This window comes from Oryza glaberrima, chromosome 6 (assembly GCF_000147395.1).
Source record: "Oryza glaberrima chromosome 6, OglaRS2, whole genome shotgun sequence".
Classification (NCBI taxonomy): domain Eukaryota; kingdom Viridiplantae; phylum Streptophyta; class Magnoliopsida; order Poales; family Poaceae; genus Oryza; species Oryza glaberrima.
Window position 1 is genome coordinate 5,935,832 of NC_068331.1, and position 27,896 is coordinate 5,963,727.

The following is a 27,896-nucleotide window of genomic DNA, read 5'->3' on the forward strand; positions in this document are numbered from 1 at the left end:
CTATGAACGAGATTGGGGATGGAGATTGACGAGTTAAAAACATGCCAAATAGAGTAAAGTTTCCTAACAAAACAACAACTACATTGCTCTGCTGGCTAGATGAGCGCAGCACGCATCATGTACCCTGGGAGACCTGAGTTTGAATCCCACACACACATGCATGTTTCCCTGATTTTTGCATAATATATACGCATATGACGTGTCCGGGTCGGTCCATCTGTCTGATCCGGGTTTTTGTATGGAATCATCTTCAAATTTTAGACAGACGTAAATTAAAGTGTGTATGAAATCATCTTCAATTTTTATATTTTTATAATAGGTAAAGATCGGTAGACGGAAGAAGTGTATTTGCTTTTGGTTGAGTTTTATTTTCCGGCTACCATTTTATAAATAAATATAAAAATATTTTAAAATATACCATATTATTAAAGCATAAGCATAAATATACAAATCTTGTTCATCATGGTTAAAATGATTTATTCAATATGTAAAATAACTTCTAACTATAAATTTTAACATAGATGTTTAAGATCCATAGCTAGAAGTTATTTTTCCTTTAAGGATGAAAGGAGTACATCATATTAGCGGTCACATATATTTATCCTTAGAGTAGTTGCCAATCAAAATTGCCAAATCTTATGAAAGGATGGGAGTACCTCATTTAAGTACCTCATCTGTTCTTTTTTAAGTTGACACCTCGATTAGCCACATAATTAAAACTAGAGAATAATATTGTAAGTCGATATGACATTGGATATATTGTCCTATTTGTGCGGTGTTGTTGGGGTAGCAATTGGTGGGCGAGTTATGGGGCAGCATAGGATTTTATATTCTTGGTATATCATGAAAACAAACAGGATGGAGTTTGTGGAAGTAGCTACTGCCTTCATTTTTTTTTTAGAAAAAAACTTTTTAGAATAAATCTGGATAATCGTTTGTTCTGCAGATTCTAGTTAGAAAACAAATGGGACTAATATCAACTTCAAATATAATTGATATATGATTATATTTTTGGAAAGTAGCAGTAATATACGTACTGCAATCGCGAAGTGATTGCAAATCATCCGATTATATTTTATTGCAGTGGAACCAACCTACCAAGTTCAAGTTCTAAACTTGACACGTATGCTTTATTTTTTTAGTGGTAGATGATATACTCTTTGACATAGAGATGTTTGTGGTGACTTAGTCAATCTCAAAATATATCGGTCTAGTCTTTCGGAGGTGCTCGTGTAGAGTGTGCATATGTGCATTCATATAAGTATATAAGTGTGTGCGTGTTATAAGCGCCTATATTTTGTAACGTGTTTCTCAACCAAATATGCCTACTAGTACAGTTGGTAGAAATCTAGCATGCGCCGGTGCCTGGCTTGCTCTCAAGCCCAGCTCCCCTCAAGGCCTCGGTTGCTCATCACTTCCCCAAAATTAAATTAGTCATGAATAATATTGTATGTTATTTTTCTTCTTAGTTAATGTCATTCTACCAAACTATTCTTGGTATCCCATATTTTTTACCAACTTGACAAGTAGGTACTCCTACCAATTAGGACGAGACCATCCAAATAAAGCAATCTGGCCCAATGATTTAATTAGCCAACAGGTGCATATAATTCAAGTCAAATTTGTTAGTATGCAGGTCTTAGCAAAATCCGAGTAACTATAAAAAGTTACTACTTGCTTGAAGCCGCGTGACCAGTTGTGGAGCCGTTAGGATGCCGCTGTCGCTGCCACTAAGATGAGGTCATGGATAGTCCAACTGGCTGGATTGGACGAGGACAAGATTACCACTTGCAAGCCGAAGATATGGCCAAGACGCCGACCAATATAACTATATGAGATCGAAGTTGATATTGTTGTAGGGCTTTTATATATTGTCTGCATGTTGGCTTATTTAACAAAATTTAAATTTAAAAAGTTAATTTTGGAGTTGATTTTGAGGTTTTTGGTTGTATTATATTTTTCAGTACTAACTTTAGATTACTAATAATATAATGCGTATATAAAAGTTTTACTCCTCTGTCGTTGCCTCAACAAGGTCAAAGCAAGATGAATGGAGAGAACATGAGGAGAATATCCTTTTCTATCCATGTGAAAGTAAATTCATTATCTTCAGCCAGACAAATACGATATATTGTAAGAGATCTTTTACCATTCTTGACGTGCATATTTAGTTGCTGGTAATTTCGTATTACTAAACACCAAACAAAATCCAATAGTTCAATCAATAGAGCCATGATGGGAACGACTCGAAGAAGAGTGGAGAAATGGAAGGTCATCGGCAAGCTCAAATGTAGCCGGCGAGCTTGGGAGGAAGGGTGGCATGGGAGGCAGAGGTTGCTAATGACAAGGATCTAATTTCGCCGACTTCTTCATCGCCACCTTGCTCAACAGTCAACACTAAAGACGCCTCGTATCTCACATGAAAAGGCAGATTACCCTTCTACCTCACTTCCTTGAGCCGATACCATCTTATAGTTAATTAAGCTAATACCACCCAGTACTAATAGTTTGACACGGCACAATAAATGGTCAGAATTTGGTACTCAGATGATAAAGAAACTCTCCAAATTCAAATTAAGCATGCAAGAAAGCTAAAACATATAATTATTTATAGACAACAACAATATGCATTAATCTACATATCACAAACTCTTTTGTTAGCAATCTATGATGTATTACAAACAATTTGTACAAAAAGTGTTTCACCATAAATTCGTGAAAAGTGGATCAGCAGCCCATCTTATACAATTTCTGTTACTAGAACTATGATAAGTTCATCATTGATGATTTCAGAAAAAGCCATATATATGATTCCAGTTGGTTACACTACACACATTGCAGTGAAACCTGCCTAGCTAGTTCAAACCCTAAACTTACGATAGGTGCTCGTATGATCGTCTCTTTTTCTTAGGATTTACTCTCAGAAGAGCTAACCGCTACGTTGAATGCAGGAAAAATATGAGTAGCCGTGCTACAGGAAGGTTAGTCCTCTCTTTTAGACATGTGCTAGGATGCACCCACGAAGGTGGGCGGGCAGGCGCGACTGTGGTGTACTCCCTCTGTCCCAAAAAACCAATTTCTCCTATGTATCTAGATATAAGTATGTCTAAAATCCAAATACATAGCTAGAAGTTGGTTTTATTTACAGAGAGTATAGTTGGATGTGTGAAATTTTACACAAATTTTGGCAATTTGACCTTTTGCCAAAACTAATTTTACAAATGAACCGTGGCCAAAACTTATTTAAAAAATGACCCATTTGTTCAGCGTCAAATCGTATGGTGCTGAAATTAGATACCTCAGCGCCAAATAACACGGCGCTGAATGCACGTTGGCACGCCGACTTAGCCTCCCATCCACGGTGGCACGACATTCAGCGCCAGTTGACGTGGCGCTAAGGTGTCTAATTAAGTTCAGCGCCATACGATTTGGCGCTGAACAAATGGGTCATTTCTGAAATAAGTTTTCGCCGCGATTCATTTGTAAAATTAGTTTTTGCAAAGGGTCAAATTGTCAAAATTTGTGGAATTTTTATTAGGCAAAAAAACATTTAGGATGAGTTGTATCAGATACGCTATTTTGTTAGAGAATCTCCAACAGACTACCCCAATTAGGCTCTCCAAACACCCATATAACCAACTCTCCATTAATTTAGCAAGTCAAACTCATCACAAATTTTAACAATTTGACCATTTGCAAAAACTAATTTTACAAATGAACCGTGACCAAAACTTATTTCAGAAATGACCCTTTTGTTCAGCGCCAAATCGTATGGCGCTGAACTTAGGCACCTCAGCGCCACGTCAACTGGCGCTGAATGCCGTGCCACCATGGATATATGGGAGGCTGAGTTGGTGTGCCAACGTGCATTCAGCGTCGTGCTATTTGGTGCTGAGGTGTCTAAGTTCAGCGCCATACGATTTGGTGCTGAACAAAAAGGGTCATTTTTTAAATAAGTTTTGGCCACGGTTCATTTGTAAAATTAGTTTTGGCAAAGGGTTAAATTGTCAAAATTTGTGTCAAACTCGTTGCTCACTCCAACAGACTCTCCATCTACCCTCTATTCTGAATCTATGACAGTGGGACCTGATGTCAGCCTCTACTACCCGTTCTTCCTCATCTTTTCTTCCCCTCTTTCCCAAGCCATGTGTGGCAACGGCGATGGCAGACAGTGGATCCAAGGCAATAACGAAGCCCTCCCTCGCCGGCCCCTATGCTGCCTCGTCTCCTATCTCGTTGGCACCACCGCTCCCTTCTCCTACCTTGACGCCGCCGCCGCTCGCCCCTTCTTCTCTCTCTCCGGCGCTCGAGAGCAGGTGGCAAGTGGGAGGCCACGGCAATGCTCGGGGCAATTCTTCGGCGATGGCAGCCATGCTCGCGGGGGGATTTCACGGTGGCAGAAATCAGCGATGGAGGTGACGACAGAGGAAATCGGTGATGCAGGCTTGCGGCAGCTCTTGGTTGGTGCCTATCACCGGCACTCCTTGGCGCTCCACGGCTCACCACAACTAGGCGGATTGTGGCGGCGCTCCTCTGCTCAACAAAAGGCGGCACGATAGCAGACGACGGAGTGGCGGAGGGCCGCCGGCGACGGCGTGTTCCATGGGGCGTGCTCGATCTAGGGAGGGGAGGGAGAGAGAATACAAGAGAGGGGAAATGGCAAAATATGTAGGGCCCATGCGTGGGGCCCATGATTGGCAAGGCAACTTTGGCTGGCATTTGACCAACGTGAGGAGTTGGCTGGCCATCGGTTAGCAAGTATGTTGTAGTGTGTTTTCTATTTAAAATTACTAAAATTTAACTTGTAGAGTGAGATAGCCACTCTGTTGGAGATGCTCTTCTACCGTTGTGCTGACGCCCAACGTTGTATTGAAACAATTCTAAACAATAATCATCGTACCGGACGGGGCAACAAGCAAGCTGTCTTTTACGTTCCATACCCATGCTACATTTCTAGTACTCCCTCCGTCCCAAAAAAAGTCAAACCCTAGATTTCCGTGTCCAACTTTAACGGTCCGTCTTATATGAAATTTTTTTATAATTCGTATTTTCATTGTGGTTAGATGATAAAACATGATTAATATTTTATGCGTGACTTGTCTTTTTAATTTTCTTCATTATTTGAAACTAATTTTTTCAAATAAGACGGACAGTCAAACATTAAGCACGGAAACCAGGGTTTGTCTTTTTTTTTTTTTAAGGGCGGAGGGAGTAATCCTTACGCGTCTGACTGTAGCACATGATGGTTTCAGTCGTAGCGTGTCCTCTATTTTTTGTCCACCTACAATTACAAGTACTCCGTAGGTTTGGCATCAAATTTGGAACGGCAGCAGTAGGCAACAGGACAACCAGTCACCGGCGAGTACGATTGCCAACCAGGATTCAACGATAGAGTACAAAGTACACACTGACCCCTTCTTGTGGTGCATGGTGTACGATGTCTCCTTTTAACGTATATAGTAGTAGTAGTAAAATATCACTTCACATTAGCACAGTAGAAACAGGCCTGACAAACAGCCAGTACCACCTAATCAGATTTATGCTCCCTTGAATTTATCCTTCAAAATAACCATTACGACTGAAACCACAACTTATATTTAACTTCCGAGCTGTGGAACTGAAAGAATCTAATCATCAACTTACAACACAGGTAATTGTGGTGTTAGTCAAATTTAACTTATCAATGCAACCTCTCTCATTGGAATCTAGGCCTTTTTGCAGGGCCTTGATCAATGATAGGATCAACCTGGGGAGGCAGTGCCTCTAAGGCCAACAGATCATCTGACGCTTTCTCTTGTTCTGATGGTACATAGCCCTCTGGAAAAGGTGGAGGGGGAGGAGCAGGTTGCAGCTGCAGAGGAGTTCGAAGGTAATCAACAAATGGTGGACAAAACAGGCCAAATGAGATTACAAATACTACTATTATGTGTGAGCGTTAGAAGGATTAGCATGTGGTCAGAAAAAATCCGCAAGATGTTACTCCAGGATGAATCAGACACAATTTTGTTTTTTGTCCACAGATAATAAAACATACTGGAGTTATAAGGCAACTAAACAAAGCAAGTTTTTCTATCGTTATCGGATGATCATGGCACAAAAACTTTAATATTACCTTCCTTTGCAACGACATTAGGATATGGTCGACCCGCTTCAACTCCTTCAAATCAATTGCTTCCTTCTGCGTCTTTGATTCAGAAGCTGCTGTGTCAGGCTCTGTTTCCACTGTAAAGCAGGAAAACAGATATTTCAGATTCAAGTGAAACTAATTTCTCTTTTTGTTTGAGAGAATCATGAGAAAGAAACAACATATAACATAAACGAAGACACCATGTGGTTTGAGAATTACAGTACCAAAATATCTCATGCCGGATCTTGAATGGCCAAGGAGAACTCACAATATTGACAATTATTAATGTGTCAAGATCAGGAATGATCATTTCTGAAAGCATGAAATCCTATTTCACATTTCAGTTTTTGAATTCCAAGCTTCAGGCTATTCAAACACTAGTGGGCACAACTCTCTGTTTTAGTCATTTGGCATCAATAGTACTTTCAAGGAATCTCTGCAACAACCAATGAATAGACAGTGTCGATTTGCCCCCTGCCCCCCCCCCCCCCCTCCCCCCCCCACACACACACACAGAAATGTCACCATAAATTTGCACTGAACAATAGTTGATACACAAAATAGCAAACAATCACATCTTGTCATTTCTGACCCACAAAGCAGCAACAAGTTACTCACAATGGTGCACGACGGTGTTCAAAATTCAGAGCAATTTGCACATATAACATAATGGTCAACAGAAACCCAAACTGCATACAGAATACTCCCTCCGTTTCATATTATAAGACTTTCTAGCATTGCCCATATTCATATAGATGTTAATGAATCTAGACACATATATATGCCTAGATTCATTAACATTTATATGAATGTGGGCAACGCTAGAAAGTCTTACATTGTGAAATGGAGGAAGTAACTAACTATAAATGATCCCAAAAAAAAAGTAGTAACAGGAAATTGTTAAGAATATCAGGCAAATAGATCTGAGAACAGAGATAAAATTTAAATTCTCTTACAAACCAATACTGTCTCATAATTGTACAGTTTTGTATCATTGAGCATTGTGATCTGGCTCTAAAAATCACAAAAGGTCTACATCTAAACCACAAAACTCTCTATTTAACCAAAACAAAACTATGGACAAAAATCACAAAAGGTCTACATCTAAACAACAAAACTCTCTATTTAACCAAAACAAAACTATGGACACAATTTTATACATTTCATCTTCATTTTGGCCCTGTGCTGTCAAACAAGAGTTGCTGCTATTATCAGGTTGACAAAACAACAACCATGAAGATAGATAGGGGCATGACGAATCCACCCATTTGAACAGAAATCTGGAAGCACGGTGTGCATGAGTTTTAAAGTTCTAAAACCAAGAAACCAGGTATTAACAAATAGCAAAATTTGGGGAGGAAGCTAATTGTGAATTTTGGCAAACAAGGATGAAAGTAAATCCAACAGGGATGTAAAGAACAGGGGTACGTTTTAGATTTACCATCGTTTATTAGAGGGATTTGCTGGAAGTGCCAATTTTTAAATGAAATGATTTGTAAAATTGAAACTTCAGCCTTGGAGGTATTCCCAGAATTGTATATGGTATACCTATTTTGAACCTAACAACAAATTAATGGCGCATTATCATGACCAATAATGCTACTAACTATTCATAGTTACGCCTTTTCTAATTTGAGAGGAACATAAAACATAAGATCAGCTAAATGACGTGCAAGAACATTTCCCTGTCGATGCAACAAAAGTTTGATCTAAGTGCCAGTGAAGAGGTCAAGTTAGCAATCATAAATTGCGCATAAGGAATGCTCCAAATGTGTGAAACAAGAAAGAACAAAAGAGAGAATGGGACGTGAGTACCATACCATGCCCAATTTTCTCCAACTTTGAACATGCCGTAGTAAAAGCTTTTGAGATGTGATGCATAGCCCTACTCTGCAATGTCGCAAGAAAGTTAAACAAGTCAATCCAAAAATCTGCATCTAGCTTGGTAAAATCCACAGATTGGTTGCAACGCTCAACTCCCCCCAATTGCACGATTTAAGCAAAAGGAGGAGGAGGGCTTACGATGCGGGACGCGAAGACGCTGCAGAGCTGGGGCGCCTGGTAGATGGAGCCATCGAGGATGTAGTAGGCGAGCATGGCGTTGGACTTCTCGGGGCTCTCCCGCCTCTGCTTCCGGATCACGAACAGGTGCGGCTCCATCACGTCGCTGAGCACGTACTCCATCCCCGTCATCTTCCTGCGACCACCACCACCACCAGTGAGCGGAAGAAGAACCATCTAAAACCTCCCAACTCCGGCGAGCTGGCGAGAAGTAGGGGGGGATTGGGGATTTGGGGGGGGGGGGGGGGGGGGGGAGGGCTAGGGTTTTACGTGAGGTGGGACATGTCGAGGGGGTGGATTTGGCGCGAGCGGAGGGACTCGTTGTTGCAGGTGAGGTCGTAGAAGGGGGAGAGCGCGAAGTAGTCGAAGACGAGGTTGCGGTCGAGCGGGTAGGTGTTGAGCCAGAGCTGGTCGCGGAAGCAGATCCCGGTCATGTCCGTGCCCGGCGGGGGCGGGAGCGCCGCCGTGCCATCGGGCCCGGCGGCCCCCGGCGGCGGCGGCGGCTGCGCCGGTGGGGGAAGAGGCGTCCCCGACATTCGCGGCGGGTCAGGAACGCGGTGTCTAGCAGCCGCGTGCGCCGAATCGGAACGGGAGGGTGGCGTGGGTGGGTGGATGGATGGATGGATGCAGGCGCCGCCTGCGCCGGCGAGACGAGGAGGCAAGCTGCCGAAGCGGCGGCGGCGGAGGCCGTGATAGGCGACTAGCTTTTGCGATGTGTTTGCTCGTTATTAACACAGTTTCGAAGTGATTAGAGGCTGGCGATTTGGCATCAAAGCCCGTAATTTCGCGAAGACAAGCTTGAATAATTTCATTTTGGTAAAATTGGTCATATAATATTGGAAGTTCAACTTTTTTTATAGCACCGAAATATACCGTTCAGTTTAGTAGCACCTAAAGTTTACCCCGTTTCCTTTTCTAACTCTTCCGTCAATTCTAGATCGTTTTCTATCTTAATTGCTATTGACCCAGCTACTTACACGATATAACGTTTCTACCCCTCACAAGTAAAAGTAGAATACATGACAATGAGAGGTAGAAACATCATATCGTGTGTGTGGCTAGGTCAATAGCTATCAAGGCGGACGGAAAAACAATCGAGAATTAACGAAAGTGTTAAAAATAGGAACGAAGTGAATTTAGGGTGCTATTAAAGTGAATTGGTATCTTTTGGTGCTCTAAAACAAAAAACGTGAACTTTCAATACTATGTAACCAATTTTGCCTTTAATTTTTACACTAACTAGTCAAAAGAAAAAAGAAATAAGTTAGTACTTTTACTTCCTCCGTCTACAAAAGTTGGTTTTTTTTTGAATGAGGGGCATAATATAAGTTACAGATGTGTTGAGACTTGAAACAAGTGCGTCTTTTTTTTTTTTTTGAGTAAATTGCAGTTTAGACCATATATTTTGACCTTTGTTACGGGTTGGACTAGGTCTTAGCCAAGGTTTTCACTTTAGACCACATAATATTGCCATTTGTTTCACCTAACACCACCCTCTCCTCTTCCTCCAAATCAAACAGCCCATCACTGATGCCATCCGATCACTCTCGAGCATGGGACAATATCAGTGGCATTGGTGTACCACTCTCGAGCTAAAAGACATCAGCCTCAACTCAATGAAGCAAAGAAAGAGGAGAATTAGGAAACACCAGTCCAATATGAAACTTGTGCAAAAATACCTACTTCCTCCGTTCCACAATGTAAGTCATTTTAGCATTTTCCACATTCATATTAATGTTAATGAATCTAAACACATATATCTATCTATATTCATTAACATCAACATGAATGTGGGAAATGCTAGAATGACTTACATTGTGAAACGGAGGAAGTAGTTCAAAGTGACAATATTAGTTTACCCCTAGTCCAACTTGCAACTCTGGTAATAAGATGTGGCCCAATATGTAATTCACTCTTTTTTTTTCAGTTTCAGTTGATCATAATTCAAACAAACTGCATAATTCATAATTCAAAAAAAACTGCATAATTCAAACTTCAATTTCTAAGAAGGATTTAGTAACACCTCTATATTGGGTCTGTTCGGTCGGAGGGGGGTTGTAGCGTTGCTATAGCTGCAGCGTCAGCTAAGACAAGACACAGACCACCTTTGCCGGTTTGCAACTGCAACCATATAACTGCAAAAAAAGAAAAGAAAAAAGAAAAAAAAAGAACATGCCCACTAAAAATATGACTTAATTTGGTTTTTAGTGTGCAATTTCAACCATTATTTTTCTATTCAAATTTAAAAGAATATCAAACACAATTATGATATTATAGAAGTGCTCATAAAGAAAAGTCTATCTATATTGTTTTATGTTTTAAAACTAAATATTTTGACATTTATTGATGGTTAAAGTTTCAAAAGTTTGACAAAATAAAATAAATTGATAAAGATTATCATGCAAACAATTGATAAAGAAAAACCCCTAAACTAGTTCCAAAATCAAGTTTCTAAAATTCAAAATCAGCACAGAAACTCGGTTTAAACTAAAAGCTAACACCTTCAAAAGATCATTTACTCATCTCTGCATTTCCTACTAAATTTGACAAGTGATACCTGCTGTTCAAACAAATGGTCCAAATAGAAGGATGGGTAGTATCAAAATTGCTGCTTTGAACAAGCATTTATCAGCTACGGCTGCCTTAATATTATGAAACATCAAGCATCCTGAGTATGGCAATCAGAGAGGCAAAGTAACTCTCTCGACCAAAAAATAATGTTACAACATAGGCTTGTTCATTGTATAAACAAAAAAAAGGAAGTTACACCGAATGCCCTCAATTGGCATCCATATACAACATAGGGAGTAATATATAAACTCTAAGAATGAACTAAAACTATGATCTGACATCCTTGAAAACACCACCTTTCTCCATCTCCGCAACGATGTCTTTCAAGGCTGGTACTTTGTTAGCTAGAGTTCTGTACAGTCTAGAATATCTGGCTCTTGTACCATCGGCGGTTCGTGCCAGGGCAAGCAAGCTGATTGCTTCTGGTAATTCCTCAAAGACACCTTTTATTTCCTCAAAGCTCATTTCTGCAAGAACTGATGGCTTTGGAACAACTCGGATTATCTCATCACCTTTAGGTTCCTGAATTTTTTGGTCAGCCTTAATGACCAGTTCACAGCTCGAATTTGCTCCACATTTTATGATGAATGGGGCTGATGTTCCAGTGTTGAACTGTAGTACGTTCCACTGTGAAACTTCGCTCTCGCCCAGTGTGTTTGAATTCAAATCTGTGGCAGGTTCATCGGGATCCTCTTGCAGTGACTGCACGTGAGATGATAGTATTGTATCAGCTAAACTAAATGAACATAGCTAAAAGGTAGGGTGTTGGGCTTATCTTTCCCAAGGTAGTTTCAACTTGTCAAAGAATCTAAACTCTTGCAATGCATAAGTTATGCTGAAGGCGAGACTAACTTATGATGTGTCACCGTGTCAACAATTAATTGCTACCACCTATCACAAATCTAATATCCATAGAAAATGTAAACTACCTAGGTAATGCCAAGACTAAAAATATATCCAAAGATTCATGGAGAATAATGTTTAGTTCATTTATATTAGATATATGTAATAAATCTGAACAAAAAAAATTGTATATGTAGAGGATTTAGGTGAGAAATGAAATAGATCACTTAAACCCTCCAGCCTCCACTTATATTCTAGCATACTCCCTGCGTCCCAAAATACAAAGGATTTTGGAAGGATGTGACATATCCTAGTACTATGAATCTAGACAGTGAGGATGTGACATATTCCTTTAAAATCCCTTATATTATGGGACAGAGGGAGTAAAATGTAGGGAAAACTAGCTTTTGTCACTTCTCTCACAAAAGATCCTGTCGTTGCTTTTTACTTATTATTATTACTTTACTCTATTTGAAGGCTGCAAATATTCCAACATTCAATATACATACCTCTACAACTTTCCTTGCTTCCATGATCTGCTTCTGAGCACAAGGATGATCAACGTCAAGAAGAGAAGGCATTTGTGCCAATAGATCATCCAATGATTCTAGCAACGCTTTCTTTTTTGATTTTCTCAATGGCCTTGCTGAACTTTGTCTCATTACTTCCTGTCGTCACATGAATGACCAAATATGGCTAGTTAGTAAACATGTTTCATGTGGAAACTCAAAAGTCCTTCACAACTAGACATAAATGGATAGCATCAGACCTTCACTTGTTTTATGATGTTGTCTAAAGATATGAGAGATGCCAATCGTGCATCTTCAGCAGCAGTTGGAGGATTTCGGATAGGTGAACCACCTTCTTCTTTGGTTAACAAGACAGTATCCGTTCGCATTTGTTGCATGATCTGATAAGAGTATGACAGCATGAGATGCCATGAGTACGAAAAGCCACCCAAATACTAAGAATCTATCAATCATATGAAATTAATGCAAAAAAATATAGTTGCAACTACTATATGAATGTGATCCCCTGAGGACATGCCACTGACATTCATACTCCTATAAGTTCATAAATAAAAAACTAGCATGAGCGTTCTAACCAAGAAGCAGAGGAAGAAAAAAATACTAAGAATCTATCAATCAAGCTATGAAATTAATGCAAAAATATAGTTGTAAGTACTATATGAATGTGATCCCCTGAGGACATGCCACTGACATTCATACTCCTATAAGTTCATGAATAAAAAACTAGCATGAGTGTTCAAACCAAGAAGCAGAGGAAGAAAAAAAAATCCTAACAAGGGTAAACATCTGTCATGGATTGGTGTGCAATGATGATTTGAGGTAGACAGTGCTAGGTAGGGTGGGTCAATTGGTCTGGAATAGCAGGTCAAGAAATAACCACAGAATGACTGTAGAAACTTGGAGATTTTGTTTAATTCATATTTGCTTGATGCATAAGATGCAATGCCTTGACTTGTGAGAAATAATGTCGAAATTAAAGGTAAACATCCAATCTAACCAAATCAATCTAATTTGTAACAATGTGAATTTCAAAAGTGGCAATTGCGGTGCTTTATACATGGATTTCAGTGCTTTATTCTACACATTGGAGGATATAACTTTGAGAAAAATGGCAATTGCGCCAGGTTGAAAGATGAAAATTTACGAGGGAGACAAGCAGTCAAGCACCTTTCTTCTTTTGTGATCGACTGACTCTAGAGCAGATCGTAGCTTACTGACATGAGCGGGATCATCAGCCACCTCTGTAGCCAATGTGCCAGCAATGTCCTGCAATTTTGTGAAGAATAAGATCATAAGAGAACGGTTTTACTATATTATTGGACTAGGTGGTGAGACAGGTAAATAAAACCTTCAAGTGATGTAGTTGGGATGTGTAAACTCGTTTTGTGTACTCGGATAACAGTTGACCCAAAGCATCAGTTGAGGGGGGTCTCGCAGTACCAAGGCCAGCCATCCATCCATCCATAATAGCAGTTGATAATAATTCAAGTTGCCCGGAAGCTCCAGCAACATCTCCACCAGTTACAGATAAAAACTCAAAGTTCTCTGCAAGCCATGCTCGGATCTGGCGTTGCAATTCACCAGCTGGCGTATGAACAAAGAGAGCAGCTAAAGCCTTGTTTCCAATTGCAAAAGCCTTGGCTTCCTCGGTAATTTCCCGAAGCTTTCCTCCAGTGACGTGTTGTCTCCATGTCTCCTGTCCAAATATGATCTGTTAGTACAAACACACATTGCTATGGCTAACAGCTAACAAAATAGTTCAAGTATGATGACAGATTGATGGCATTCACGCCAGGCAGTTGGTGCACGAGAGCTGCATACATGGCCAAGCTTGGCACATTAACTTCACTATAATGACTTATAAAATATACCAGATTAAAACGATGTTATCACACCAGCAATAAAGCAGGGTGTACCTATAGCCCCATATGACAAGTTAACCAAAGATGCCCAAAATTTAAATGAGACCTTGTAATACTGATTTAAAAAAGAATAAGAGTGGGAAAAGGTACTGCTAGCACTATCGCTGGAATAAATTGTTGTTTGATTTGATACATTGTAATCATTAGGTAAGCCCTCAAGAAGGAGAAACTTTACCTCCTCAATCCCACGAAGCTTCAAAACAATCGAGGAGAACTTTGATTTCCTTTCTGGTTTAATGTTAACTTTGAAACCATGCACATGCTCATCGATTAAGGAAGTTTGTGAACCATGATCGTGGTGGTGATGAACAGGTGACCTGCCAGGACTACTTCCCCTGCTAGAACTTCTGCTCCGACTAGTATGTGATTTCTCCAGAAAACGCTCAACTGGAGAAACCTTTGCAAAGAAAAAAAATAAATGCAGAAATACCATTACATACAGCAAAAGGATGGAACAGCCTTGAATTAGAAAACAGACAAAAATAATGGCACGGACATCATACCTTGATTGACTGAAGTTCCGGAGACCTAGCAAGCAAAGATCTAATGTACAATATCTTAACCCTTGAAACTAGCATTGTATCCATAACTTTTCTTGGTTCCATTTTGCGGATGAATGAAAAGACAGCGTCTCGGATCTCAGCAAGTATCTCATGCTCCCTAGCGGCACCTGCTTTGATAACCGCAGCCAACACCTAGAATTGTACCATAGTTATGGCATTGCTTATGCTGGCAAATGTGTATTTACTTTAAAAAGAATATGATGCAACTGTACAAAATATGCAGGTGTTGGTAGCAGGCACATACACTCTTCAGCCAATAAAAAGACAAACAAAAAGGATGATGGATGATTCAAACTCCAGCGGTAGTACTGATATCATGAAGCTGTATTGGATGGACCTTATATGAATGCCTGACCACTTAATCAGTACATCGCAAAACACATCACAATCTCCAGGTTAGTTGTATAAAAGTTTGGACCCCAAGCAAGAAGGAAGAATTAACATCTCCTCACTAAAGCAAATGAGATGGCAGTGTATGTTATCATGCACCCATCATATTACATGCACACAAGGTAACTGCCGGAGTGATTAGAAACTGGGTTTTTTATGTGCTTTAGGGATCTGGAATGATTACATAAGCCTGGATATCAACCATACCAGCCAACTACAACCCTTGTCATAGACCTATTTATGCTGAGTGGGTTTCCAACTAATCAGGAACGAAAAGATCACCAAAGTACCATACGCCAATCTGATATGGGTGGAGTTTCATTATAGTCACGGTGACAGTGGAAGTAAGGCTGATTGTACAGCAAAAGAAAAGGAAACAGAATATGAAAGAAATACTTAGCAATAGAAAAATAGATGTTTCATCAAAATGAACATTCTATATTAGCATTACTGACCAGCATCAAAAGCTTATTTGCACCATCTGCTATCGCGGCAACTCCCTCAAACTGATTAGGATCAAAATCCATTAGTGCAGACGTAAGATATTCCCCAGCAGGTGTAGTTTTTGTTAACTCATTGCTTGATTTCACAATAGCTCCACTGTTTCCAGCTTTGTCCTGTGACACTGGTAAGGGGAATACATCTGATGACTGACTTTTGGTGCTGTCACTCCTGTAGAGTATAGATGGTCACTTCATGTTCATAACAGCCATGTTTTCAAATCGATTAATTGTATGCGTATGTTGCAAATAGCAGCATTTTACCTTCCTATATCTCTTCCCTGAGCATTAGTTTGTTTGTTTGAAGGACTTGGAGCCTATAGACAAACAGTTATTGCATGAGAATCTCATAACAGAACAATGAAAATGCAGTTAATGACAGGTCACATCACCACATATCACAATCACTGTTTAATAAAAGCTTCTACGCACAGCTAACTTTGCCACAGGAGGGAGACTAGAAAACAGAGAACCACAAAAAAAAAAGAACAATAGCAAATTTAAAGGAATTTCTTGTAACAGACTGACAGAATTATTTTCTACTTGCTATATTGTGCAAACTCTCTTATGAAGTCTATCTGACGATAAACGCTTATAAATTTTCGAAAAGCATATTGTCAGCTGTGATCCTTAAAATTGAAAGGTCATGTTGCCACGATGTCCTATAACACTCGGGCATTTTCAGCACAACAAACTGCAAATGTTTAGGCATTTATATAAGCACTACGGAAGTCCAGCAGATCATCAAAATAAAATGAACAGCATAGTTTAACATATAATAGAGTGAAGAACATTTCAGACTAACCTGTGGAGAGCTTCCTAATCCTGACTTCTCTGTAAGTCTGTCAAAGAGTTTCTCATTCTCCTCATGCAATTTCTGCATTTATCGAGGAAAAGAAAAATGAAGGTGAACAATTTGTCAAAATTGAGATAAATAAGATGATTCCAGAAATAAAAGATCATAGAAATTAAATTGTCCTCGATAAAATATACTAGAGCACAAACTATGCATGTGGCACACCCAATCATAACAAGAATTTACACAAGAAATGTAGCACAAAAGAAAATACCACAAAAACTTACTACAAAAATAACATCAGGTTACTAAAACGGATCTTCGGATCTTCTCTAAATCAGTGATACATATATATTGTGAAAAATTACTAAAAAGGTATCTTCTCTAAATCGGTGAAACACTACATATATATTGTGAAAAGTTACTAAAAACAGAGATGACAGGATTAAGCTAAAAGGTCACCTGGTCTCAGTACAAAAATCAGGTCCATAGAGAACAACAATATTTTCATATGATGGACAATATCGTGATAACAAAATTTAATACTAAGAAGTTGCTCTGGTTCTGAACTATCAAAAAGAAATTTCCTGCTAAATGAAAATATATATCAGCCTAAATACGTTAGTATACTCTATTCTCATAAAACAATTTAAGTATCCAAAATTTAAGCTTCTGTCTGTGGGTTTGGAAATTAACTGCAAACAAACACCAATAGGTCAAACTTTTGAGCTAGCTATTTTATGATTACACAAACATATAGTTCAAACAAAAACCTCAGGCTTACACTAATTGCAGTGGAACAGATCTGTTTTTTTATGATTACACAAACATATATTTGGGAAAAGAAAACCTTGGGCATACAGTCACTAAGAAGGAACAAAGGAGTAATACATAAGTTATAAAGGACACGTAAAGTAGCAATACCTCAATAAGGGCATCCCTCTTTGCTAATTCCTCTTCTAGCCTTTTGGTCACTGAGGATGAATCAGCAGTTGACTCCATCATCTTTGGGGTAGATATAACTGAAGCAGATTCAGACCCAATAGTTGATCTAGCATCACTTGAATTTAGGGCTTCATTAAGTTGAGACTCGATGGACTTAAGTTTTGCCTGTTAATTGTGGAAAGAAAATAAGCATGGAAACTGATCGATGATCGTTACAACAATTGTGTCAATTAGTAAGCATCCACCTCTTCACCATATGTATAAACAAAACGTTAGGTAGATATTAACAGCGAAACAAACAATATGGCTACAATCTACATGAGCAACTCATAATCACACTTTCTTGTCTTGAATTGTATTTGAATAACAATCCCAAATAGTGAATTTTGATGAAATACGATCTCAGAAGAACAGTACCACGTCCCTATTGAACACTTTTGCATTATGACTCCCATTTCCTACTATACCAGATCTTAACTTGGCTAACCTTCTGTGTTGTATAACTGAATTGTAAGTATATTTTGAGCATTAAACATGACATTTTTTTTCTGTAGAAAGAACATATATATGATTATATCCTGATGAACACCTGTGGAAGGATGGCACTCGACAGTATGATGTTATATAATTACACATGGGTGTGATGCTCAATGAGATTGCATTACACGTTGTGGGATATGATATGCCTCCATACCATGTTTATGTGTTCATTAATTAAGGAGCCAATAATTGCTCAATTGAAATATACCAGAAAATGTCGTCAACAGGCAAAGAAACTAGAAAAAAATGACGACAGCAGAGTGGGCCACATAAACAACAAATCTAAATGCCAGGCTTTTAACTTAGCAGCTGGCAGAGAAAGGACCTCTCACCTAGTGACCTCAAGCATGTTAGCAATAGCACTCATCAAGAGAAAAGCTTGAAGTGGATACCACAATAATTCAAACGAGGATAAAAGAGGATACTGGAAATATATGCAGCCAAATTTAATTAAAATCTAGTTTCTACGAAACAGGTAAATACAATAATATGCTAACCTGTAGTGACTGAATTGTTAAATCGCGCTCATGCATCTTTATTTTCTGCTCCTGTTCAACTTCCAGAAGACGAGAAATCTGATCCCTTAGCTGGTTGTTCTGTTCTTTCTCAATCCTGTGCTTCTCAGCGAGCATTAAATTTTCAGACTGAAATAACAAGACAACTAAAATGTCAATTGTTGAAAAGGAAAAAGTCCACATTACATTTTTAGACTGCAATCTACAACAACATAAGTTGTATTATTAATAAGGAAAAAGTCCACATTTTGTCCCTCAACTATTGCCTTGGTCTGATGATGTGGCATCTACTTAGTGTCTACATGGGCAAATAGCGATGACGTCATCGTACCAATCAATAATACTCCCTCCATTCCAAAATGATCATCATATTACATAGGTACACCAAGATCAAGAAAAGCTAATTACTCTCTCATACTATATTTACTCCGGCAACAAACCCGATGCATGCACCATCCCCACTATTTTCTAGCCAATAGCAAATCAAGATATTGCATGTTGGTTATAAATACTTGTGTTGGTTATAAATACTTGTGTACATGGATGCGTGCTTCAATGTCCATTTACTCCAACGCACAAACAACAAATACACCTAATGAATGAAAATAAATGTGATGATCATTTAGGAAAAACCTCAAAAAGGTTATATGATGATCATTTTGGAACGGAGGGAGTAAACAACAAGGAAATAAAGAAAAAACTAGAACCGCCATGTCATCCTCACCTCATTTTCCTCTCATTCTTCCACCTATATTTTTTTTATTTTGATTTGTCAACTAGGATTCCACACGGCAGCACACCATTGAAAACCACACCGATTTATTCCAGGAATAAAATAAAATGTGATCGGTTTTGAGGGTTGAAGGATCAATAGTAAACAGTTTCGTAGTTGAGAGACCAAAATCGGACCAAGGCAACAAGGCTAGTTGGGGGAACAAATGTGGACTTTTTTCCTTTTAATCATGAAACAGAATGTTGTGTGTCCCCAATATATTAAATTACAGTGAAGAGCAGGACATCCCATTCCCAACATTACAAATTTGCAGCATATTAACAAAATATTTGACATAAATGCATAGCTAGCATAACTGGTGCAAAACTGAATATGAACAAATGTAAAATCACATATAGAAGTTCACCCATGACTGTCACATGCTAAAACTTTTTAAATAGTACCCATTTAAATTGACCATTACAGGATGTTCAAATGGTGGCTACTCCAACAAACCACCCTTTGTTCCAAATGGAAGGTCTCCAGTATATGGCTTTGACCATCATTTTGTAAATCATTTTTCAGTAAAAGTTGTAGAAAAATATAATGCAAAACTGGTACTTTTGAAGAAAAACTGTTCACCATCACTGTTTTTAATTGTATATTTGTAAAACTGGGAGAAAAATGGTATGCAATAGTAGTTTTGATAAAAAAATTACTCATACAGTGATACCCCCATTCTTTGTACTTGTCGCTTTCAACATATACATGATCTCTAATACACATCACTGGCTGTTTGTTTTCTAAAAATATGTTTAGTAAAAAAAAATCATAATGAGTTAACAATTTTCAGAACAAATCCATTAGCACCACTTTCATGTGACAAAATTTGAATATTTTTGTGTACAGTAGTGGATCAAAGTTTACAAAGTTGGACCACGCGCATTCTAAAACCACATCTATTTGTGAATACGAGTAATATAACTTCCTACGTCAAAAATCAAGGAAATAAAGCAAACCTTACTTTCAGTTTCAAGATTTTAAACTGTCAAACATCTATTTGGAGATAGAAGTACTATCCAAATGACATGGGCCTTTGTAAAAGAACTTTTGGATAAAAAACAATGGCTGTATTTAGCGTTAGATTGAACATTAGTATATATGGCAGATAAACTAAAGAGTGCGACCTTCAGATCAGCTTGAAGTGTAGAAGAAACTCTCCAGGCCTTCTGTACTTCGTTGAAGAGCAGCGTACATTGGTCGTTAGCCTCTTTAAGAGAGAGCTTTAATCCCAAAACTTCTTGGCGCAGATCTAGAACCTCCTTCTCCTTGTCATGCAATTCTTTGCGTGAATCATTTGCCTACCCAAAAAAGAGAGAAAGATTATTAAATGGTTCTAAGATGTAAAGGCACCAAATACAATCAAAATCATACCACATCTTTCCATTTCTTGATTGTATCGCGGTTTCCAAGGCTCAGTTCAGCATTTTTTGCTCTAGCAGAAAAGCTGAGTGTAGACAAGGTTCTAGACAAATTTGAAGCACTTGGACTTACATGCACGATCAGTAAGGTCTTTGAGCTACTTCCTGCACCCAATGGTGGAATGTCAAGCAAGACCAGTACTGGAGGTGCAAGCTTACTTATAATATAATACCTCAATTTCATGATACAGGGTCTTGTTCTAAAGTATAAAGGTCCACATGACACTGTTAATTGTAGCACTGAGTAATTAGGTGCATCTTAGTAAGGGTAGGCAAATCAGCCTTTTCTACTCCATGTGTTCATTTCACATTTTTACCATTTCATCTGTGTGCAAAGTAGAATGGAACCATATAAAATGAGACTACGAGTAACACATTTTGAAGTAGATGGATTTTGCCATTTCTTTAGTCTGGGTCTGATAAGACGTATATTCTATATTCCTTTAAAATGATTCTAATGGTGGTGGCAGTGAATCTGCCACCCCACCTACCCCCATTATGGTTTTACACATTACCTCTTGAACTTCTTAATATTACATAACAACTAGATCTAAATAGATAGCCACATATAAAATTAAATTGAGGTGGGTATTCCTTGCAGCAAAAAGGTGGGTAACATAATCATGAAAAAAATGCTTTTATTTATTTAATGCAGTATTATGATATTTTTTTCCTTTTATCCATAGCAAAGCAAGGGCATTTAGCTAGTCTTTTTAAAATCACTGACAAACACTGTGAAATAAAATGAGTAAATTCAAATATTTTATCCGTTTTAAAATTTAAAGTTGATATTTCATTAAAAAATTTTCTTTTCTATTCTCCTTGTAGAAAGTACTAATATTATATAGGAAGACAGATTGATTTCATTTATCAAATCTCACTTTTTTCTTTTCATTTTGAAATGTTGCATTTTTTTTTACATATTGTATATTTCCCGTGTGGGGTGTACAGGTGCACCAAATGGAGCAAGGATGTGATGGATATTCCCTCTGTTAACTACAATTAATCAGTAACATCAATACACAAGAAAAAGGCATAGATAATAATAGATATAATGAGGGGAAATCCCGTTACCAAGAGAATCAGCTAAGATTTGTGTAATTCTTGAATTCCCGGATAGAACAGGTTCCTTCTTCGCACTTAATGAGGCTAAAGCATCACCCAACCTATCAAAAAAAAATAAGTAGTATATACAATGAAAGACACAAACATAAAGGCATTGATGGCATAAGAATATACACCATTAAAAGTACATATCTCACATGACCAAGAACAAACCACTGAAAATCACCAATGATGCAATTATTGTAATAAACAGAAAATTTGCCGTATTATTGCAAGTCAAGCATCTTACGCAGAAAGCGATTTTGAGACATGCAAGAAATCTGTTACATTGTCTCTATTAGCATCTTCTTCAAGGAGGCATTCACTAGCTGGCAAATCAACTAAAGAAAGCTTGCTGTACAGGTGTTCTCCTGTTACATAGTTTCTGTAGTGTATGTGGATAGTAACAATCCTGGAAGAAGAGAAAGAGGATTAGTATTTCTAATTAAAAAAACTAGCAACAGGAATCTAGATTGAAAAAAATGATCCAGACAATGGCTTGGGAAAAGTGTCTCCTGTGCAAAAAGTTTCAATGAAAGCATTATTGATAACAATTGGAGAGAAGCATATATTTTACGTACAAGTGTGATACCATGGCCTTCAAAGAATTCGCGGATCTATTTTCAAGTGCAGCCTTTAGCGAATTAGAAAATTCCAGGGGATTTTCAACCTTCTCCTGTACAAGTTCCACAAAGGATTCTTGCACACCCATGCGAACTTTTGGGACGGGGCTTATAGAGTCTGATAGCAAATCCCGAACCTAAGGTGGAAAGAGATTATAACCTAAGTAAACTGCAGATAAATCAACTTAACCTTAACTCACAAGAGTAGCCACATGATGTACTACGTTAGCATGCACTGACAGAACAGTATGAGCACCTGATCGTTGTAGAGCTCGCAGGCGGTAATATAGAAATTAAAGTGTGAGGTAGAAGTAGTATCTGAATTTGAAAGATCAAACAATTCCTCAAAGCTCCGCAGATATAAACCGCGATCATGGCTAGATCCTTCCTGGTAAGCACATGAAAATTTTAGAAAATGAATTATGTGTGTATCGTGCATGTATTCAAAGAAATGTCAAGCATATCAACTAGCAAGCATATAATCTACTAAAGTACATAATAATAGCAATTCTTCTGGTCCAAACAAACTGAGCTCACATAGAATTCTAATACAATATGACCAGGTGAGATACTGAGGACAGAGGTATCAGCCTGGTCAAACAAAGTAATGAAACGCTGGTATTACCCATGGAAGCTTGATAAAACATTCCAAGTTTGCCACTAAAAGGTATCTAGGATTGCTTCAGAAGCTCCATAGCAACCTTTGTGCACAAGGAATTAACACATCCTTCCAATGCCTCTCGAATATACTTTAGCTACATGATTTCAGTGTCTACGTTGAGAGGACATGTGTTACGTAGTTGACTGTATATAGAATGCAGATGATGGTATTTCAGACAGACTAAGAATACATGCTTTGATTAATTGCAACTTGTCATAAGTCAAATGAAGTCAGGCTTCATAATAATGTTATTTCACAGTCTAATGTTGTGCTTGTGCAGCATTTGTTGTGCTATGCTACAATGGATAGTTAACTAAATCTTTTCATAGCAATCTAGTAATAGATCATTTTCATCATTATTATTTAAAAGAAAATTCACGCATATCAACATCCAAAAATAGTATGTGAAACTTAGTTCCCAAAGACAGCTAATGTCAAATGCAACTTAAACAATATGCGAGTCCAAGGAAAATAAGTACAGAATAAATCATTAGAGTAAATTACAACCAGGGTATGTGTTTTTCCAGAGCGGCTTTGACCATAAGCAAATATGGCAACACTGTAACCATCCAAGGCCGACTGCACAAGGGGTTGAACATCATGGAAAAGTTCACCTGGAAACATTTAAAGGATAGAATCGCCATAAGAACTAAAGATTATGAAAAAAGGTAGTATCGTCTAGGGTATCATACATAGCTACTATTTCCAAGGGAATGCATGAGAACCACATCAATCTTACCTTGCCCAATGTGGGGTCCATATACCCTGTCGAACTCATAATCCTTCTTAGGATTGGTTAAAGATTCATCTCCAGTGTTTACACGGATAGTAAAATCATCTGGAAACTCTACTACTGATGAACCTTCATCTTCAAATAGGGGTCTGCTACGGCAAAATACTTTGACATTGCCTGAAAGATGCTAACAATTATTATCAATGCTAAAAGACTCCAGAGTAAAAGATAATGTTTGAGGCAGGCATTAACGAACATAGGAGTACCTTTCAAGGTCAATAAGTCATTGAAAAGCCTTTTCTTCTCATGAATCAAAGGAGTGATTCTAGCTTCAGTTTCAAGTGCAGCTTGATCTACAGCAGCAAAAAGTATATGGTCAGAAGATAATGGTAAACATTCTTCATGAATGCATACGGTATCTGCTTGAAAAAAAAATAAATGACCTCAGAACATAAGATGGTCCAAGAAAGCATTTTTTTTGTGCACAGAGAAACTAAAGGACGGCATTACCATCCAAGAGGTATAGTAGTTCCCACCAACAGATTTGTTGTGCATGACTTCTCACAGCACCCTCCTCCCATTCACACATCTCGCTTACTCTCATACGCACAAGGGCACCAGCATGAGAACAAGCCGTGTGCTAGGCCTGGGGTAGTGGGCTGCATGCTGCCTTTGGCTGTGTCTGAGCAAGTTGGTGTGTTGTGCCGGACTTCTCAAATTTTCATTACTATTTTTTACACACGCACACCATTGTAGCCAATCCCTTCACATGCCATAGAATTCAACCAAAATTGAAGGTGTTTTCAAGGTGGTTTGCGAAATTAACCAAAATCACCTCAAAGCAGGTATTTGGACCAAGAATTTGAAAATAAAATATTTTTTACTTTGAGTGAGTTTTAAACAAATTGAAATTATAATTATTTCAGTCATTTTGATTTTTGCTTCCTCTCAAAGAATGTTACAGCTAGAATAATTTTGCGCGAGGATTTTGTTTTTGGTGGGAGGGCTATCAATTATGGTTACAACTTACCAACAGAATGAGTACATAAGGATAAAAACTAAAACTCAAGGTATGTGGGTGATGAAGCAAAAGTGCAAAACTAAGGGACATGGAAGGGAATAAGAGAAATATCAAGGGCATACAGGGAATTTATCATGATTGGAATACTGGCTGAAATAAGGGAAGTAAAAGATGAAAATAACAACCCAATGTGCTTAAGTTAGTTAAAGATAACAGTCCCCATTAACATTCAATTATAACCGGACATTTTACCCCTTTTCACCAAAAACAGACCTGGTTATGAATGTGGCATTTATGTGCAAACAAATCATAGTCAGTCATACATATTAGTAAATCAGAAAATAATGAGAAAAGATTGATAAGAGTCCACATGGCATTCTTTAAACCCATCCATCTTCTTCCTCATCCATGTTCGTTCTCCTTCCACCTCTCTATTTCCCAAGTATTCCATGTAGGTTCACCATAGTCATAAGCTCTGTTAAAGGTACTCTATGTCCCTTAGTATATTCCCCCTTCCAAGGTGCACCGCTATTATTGCCCCTTTCCTCCCACTTGTGCAGCTTAGTGAGTGAGTTGAGGGGTATGGAAGGTAGTGACAGAAAATAAATAGGCACCGGAGTAACAGCAGAGGATTGCCAATGACAAGCTCCATAGAGTGCACCTAAAACGTAGTCATAGCTTCCTGGCTGGTTGTGTCTTGTCGATCCATGTCACTACTTCTACCATTATTGTTATGCTAATTCTTGTGAGTGGATTTCCACATCAGCAAAGAGAACCAGCTCAAATGTCAAAACCGCTGCCAGATCTACCATCATGCCTGCTTAAGGCCAAGCCAGACTTTCACTAAATAGACATATTCCCTAAATGTATCGCATATCGTAATATTTGAATATATGACAAACAAATAAATAGTCAATCACTACAAAAGGAACCATATATGTTGTTTCCATCACTAAATTTCCTTGGAAGCATAAATCAAATTTGAATAACCTTCCAAGAGAAAACACTAGCAGGATAGTAAAACCAAAGGAATAAAAAATGGCAAGAGGATGGAGAAGAGCCTTTGCTGTTCAAGCAGGATTTCCCCAATGAAAAATGACAACAAGGACAATACTTGAGTTAACTAAAAGACATGGATAAGAGATAGTGAGCTTACCTAATTTTCGAGTTCTATCAGCAAGAAATCCAAGATACCGAGTGACGCGGCCCAGCTTTGCATTGGAATACTCAAGAAGGTCACTAGCTTCTTGTCTAAGTTCCAAGCAGTCCTCTCTGGCAAGCTACAAGTTCAGTATTATCATAAATGCTAGATGCCAGCACAACTAGGAAAAAGGACATGAATTGAAGTATGGAATAGTGCATTACAATGTACGAGAAATTAGTGTTGATGTGACACAATCATCAATTCATCAAAGTATCAAATCCTCACATGAAATAAACTAAGGCTGTGTTTAGTTCCACGCCAAAATTGAAAGTTTGAAGAAATTGGAATGATGTGACGGAAAAGTTGGAAGTTTGAAGAAAAAAGTTGGAATCTAACAGGGGCTGAACTGAACGAAATCTGAATCCATGTTAGCATGCACGAATTAATAAGGATAGTTCTCTCGCATACTACCATTCGAACGGGAAATTATCTTTCACAGATTAATATTTCAATATTTCAACAGTCTGTCCTGGTCATGTTTATACTCCATTCTTAGTGATCGAGTACTCCAAAATCCCTTCCAATGCCACACAAGCATGGAACCAGACCAAATCATCTAACTCAGTCCGGTCATACTAATTCATGAATCCTGAAAAAATGCAACAATACATTTTCTTTTTGCTCAACCTATGAGAAAATACCCCCCATCGTTAGCACCTGGAAGCACCACATGGCCCATTCCCCCACCACCCAGAGAGTCAAGGACAGCTTATCCCATCCCCCCTAGGCCCCCAACCAAATCAGCCCAAAAACCCAACACTACAGCCACCATCACCATCCCCATCACATCCACACTGCGGGAGCAAAGCGAGCACACACCTGGACGCTGTCCGCGAGCTGGTCGAGGCGGTCGGCGACGGGAACCACCGCCCCGTCGGCCCCTGCGGCGCGGGCCACCATGGCGGTAGGCGGCGCCCTCGGCATGGCGGTCGGCGGCGCCAGCGGCATCCCCGCCGCCGCCCCCACCACCGGCTGCGGCGGCTCGAACCCGGGGACGTCCCAGGCCCAGCGGCCGCGGGTATCCGCCATTGGTGGGGAGCCCCCGCCGCGGCCGGAAACCCTAGATCGCGAGGAGGGCGGCGGCGGTGGCCGGGTTTTGGAGGCGAGGAGGTGGTGGTGGTGGAGGAGGAGGGAGAGGATGCTATTCTATCTAGGCGAGAGGTGGGAGAGAGACGACAGAGGCCAGAAATTTTTCCGCCTTCGCATTTCGTTTTGTTTTTGCTCCCCCCTTTGTTCTGGAGAAATTTGGGGGTTCCTGGTGGGGGACATGGGTGAGGGGAGCTTTTTGGCATCGGCTCGCGTTCCTGGCTGCGGTTTGAAACCGCTGGGCCCCACGTGAGGTGGGGTTGAAAGACTCTAGGGAGTAATTTGTTAATTGCTGCGCGTACCAGGTGAGAGAAACGGAGGGTATTGATGGAATTTAAGGACCATTCGAAAATTATATAGCCCTGTGAATCAAATCAATGAAGCCTATGAAATTCCTATAGAATACCTCTTCTCATGCAAGTTTTAGAAAAAATTTAACATGAGATAGAACCTTGTATAAAAAATTATTTGGGTCTTTATCTATCCTCAAACTACTGCAACCCAATCGAACGGTCAAACCTATATTTTTTATCTATTTAACCCTCATCTATTTTACACTTACATTTTCTATCGGAATCTTATGTTTTTCCTATTCTTTCTTTTTTTTTATTCATGTGATTCAAAGAGATCCTAAACGTACCCGTGTGTTCCTACTCAGGATCTGTTTGGGAGCTTTTGAGTTGCTAAGGACACATATATAAAATTTTTACTCATAAATAATATTTTACTTGCTAATAAGCGATTCGGATAAGCATATTACTCCCTCCGTTTTCAAAATGCTTGACACTGTTGACTTTTTAGTACGTGTTTGATCATTCGTCTTATTCAAAAAATTCAAGTAATTATTTATTCTTTTCATATCATTTGATTCATTGTTAAATATACTTTCATGTACACATATAGTTTTACATATTTCACAATTTTTTGAATAAAACGAACGGTCAAACATGTGCTAAAAAGTCAATGGT

The 27,896-nt window shown here is 38.8% G+C and overlaps 2 protein-coding genes across 3 annotated transcripts; both read right to left on the reverse strand.

Moving 5' to 3' along the window:
* Positions 1-5,497: 5,497 nt before the first annotated feature.
* On the reverse strand, positions 5,498-8,909 carry LOC127775625 (mediator of RNA polymerase II transcription subunit 6). The gene is made up of 5 exons (XM_052301891.1): positions 8,459-8,909; positions 8,150-8,324; positions 7,948-8,017; positions 6,113-6,222; positions 5,498-5,851 (listed from the first exon to the last, which is right to left on the reverse strand). Exons 1-5 carry the CDS (start codon positions 8,722-8,724, stop codon positions 5,696-5,698), a joined length of 777 nt encoding a protein of 258 aa, XP_052157851.1. The 5' UTR covers positions 8,725-8,909; the 3' UTR covers positions 5,498-5,695.
* Positions 8,910-10,812: 1,903 nt separating this feature from the next.
* Positions 10,813-27,081, reverse strand: LOC127776051 (kinesin-like protein KIN-14L). 2 transcript variants are annotated; one of them, XM_052302367.1, is made up of 23 exons: positions 26,662-27,081; positions 25,795-25,918; positions 23,884-23,970; positions 23,624-23,794; positions 23,392-23,498; positions 22,480-22,611; positions 22,182-22,360; positions 21,851-22,012; positions 21,571-21,662; positions 20,450-20,601; positions 20,203-20,376; positions 18,286-18,432; positions 17,228-17,413; positions 16,313-16,384; positions 15,772-15,824; positions 15,463-15,679; positions 14,558-14,749; positions 14,230-14,451; positions 13,481-13,828; positions 13,300-13,398; positions 12,372-12,512; positions 12,112-12,270; positions 10,813-11,461 (listed from the first exon to the last, which is right to left on the reverse strand). In XM_052302367.1, exons 1-23 carry the CDS (start codon positions 26,869-26,871, stop codon positions 11,027-11,029), a joined length of 3,861 nt encoding a protein of 1,286 aa, XP_052158327.1. In that variant the 5' UTR covers positions 26,872-27,081; the 3' UTR covers positions 10,813-11,026. The 2 variants fall into 2 exon arrangements, with proteins under 2 accessions (XP_052158327.1, XP_052158328.1); XM_052302368.1 differs by lacking the exons at positions 25,795-25,918; positions 26,662-27,081 and adding an exon at positions 24,128-25,742.
* Positions 27,082-27,896: the final 815 nt, after the last annotated feature.

Excerpts from the sequence above, each read along its gene's own strand:
- LOC127775625 (XM_052301891.1), bottom strand. The coding sequence starts at position 8,724 with ATGTCGGGGACGCCTCTTCCCCCACCGGCGCAGCCGCCGCCGCCGCCG. Across the intron at positions 8,325-8,458 it reads CTCGACATGTCCCACCTCAC|GAAGATGACGGGGATGGAGT; the intron begins GTAAAACCCTAG and ends TGGTGGTCGCAG. Across the intron at positions 8,018-8,149 it reads GCGTCTTCGCGTCCCGCATC|AGTAGGGCTATGCATCACAT; the intron begins GTAAGCCCTCCT and ends GCGACATTGCAG.
- LOC127776051 (XM_052302367.1), bottom strand. The coding sequence starts at position 26,871 with ATGGCGGATACCCGCGGCCGCTGGGCCTGGGACGTCCCCGGGTTCGAG. Across the intron at positions 23,499-23,623 it reads TGGACCCCACATTGGGCAAG|GTGAACTTTTCCATGATGTT; the intron begins GTAAGATTGATG and ends AAATGTTTCCAG. Across the intron at positions 12,271-12,371 it reads ACATCATAAAACAAGTGAAG|GAAGTAATGAGACAAAGTTC; the intron begins GTCTGATGCTAT and ends ATGTGACGACAG.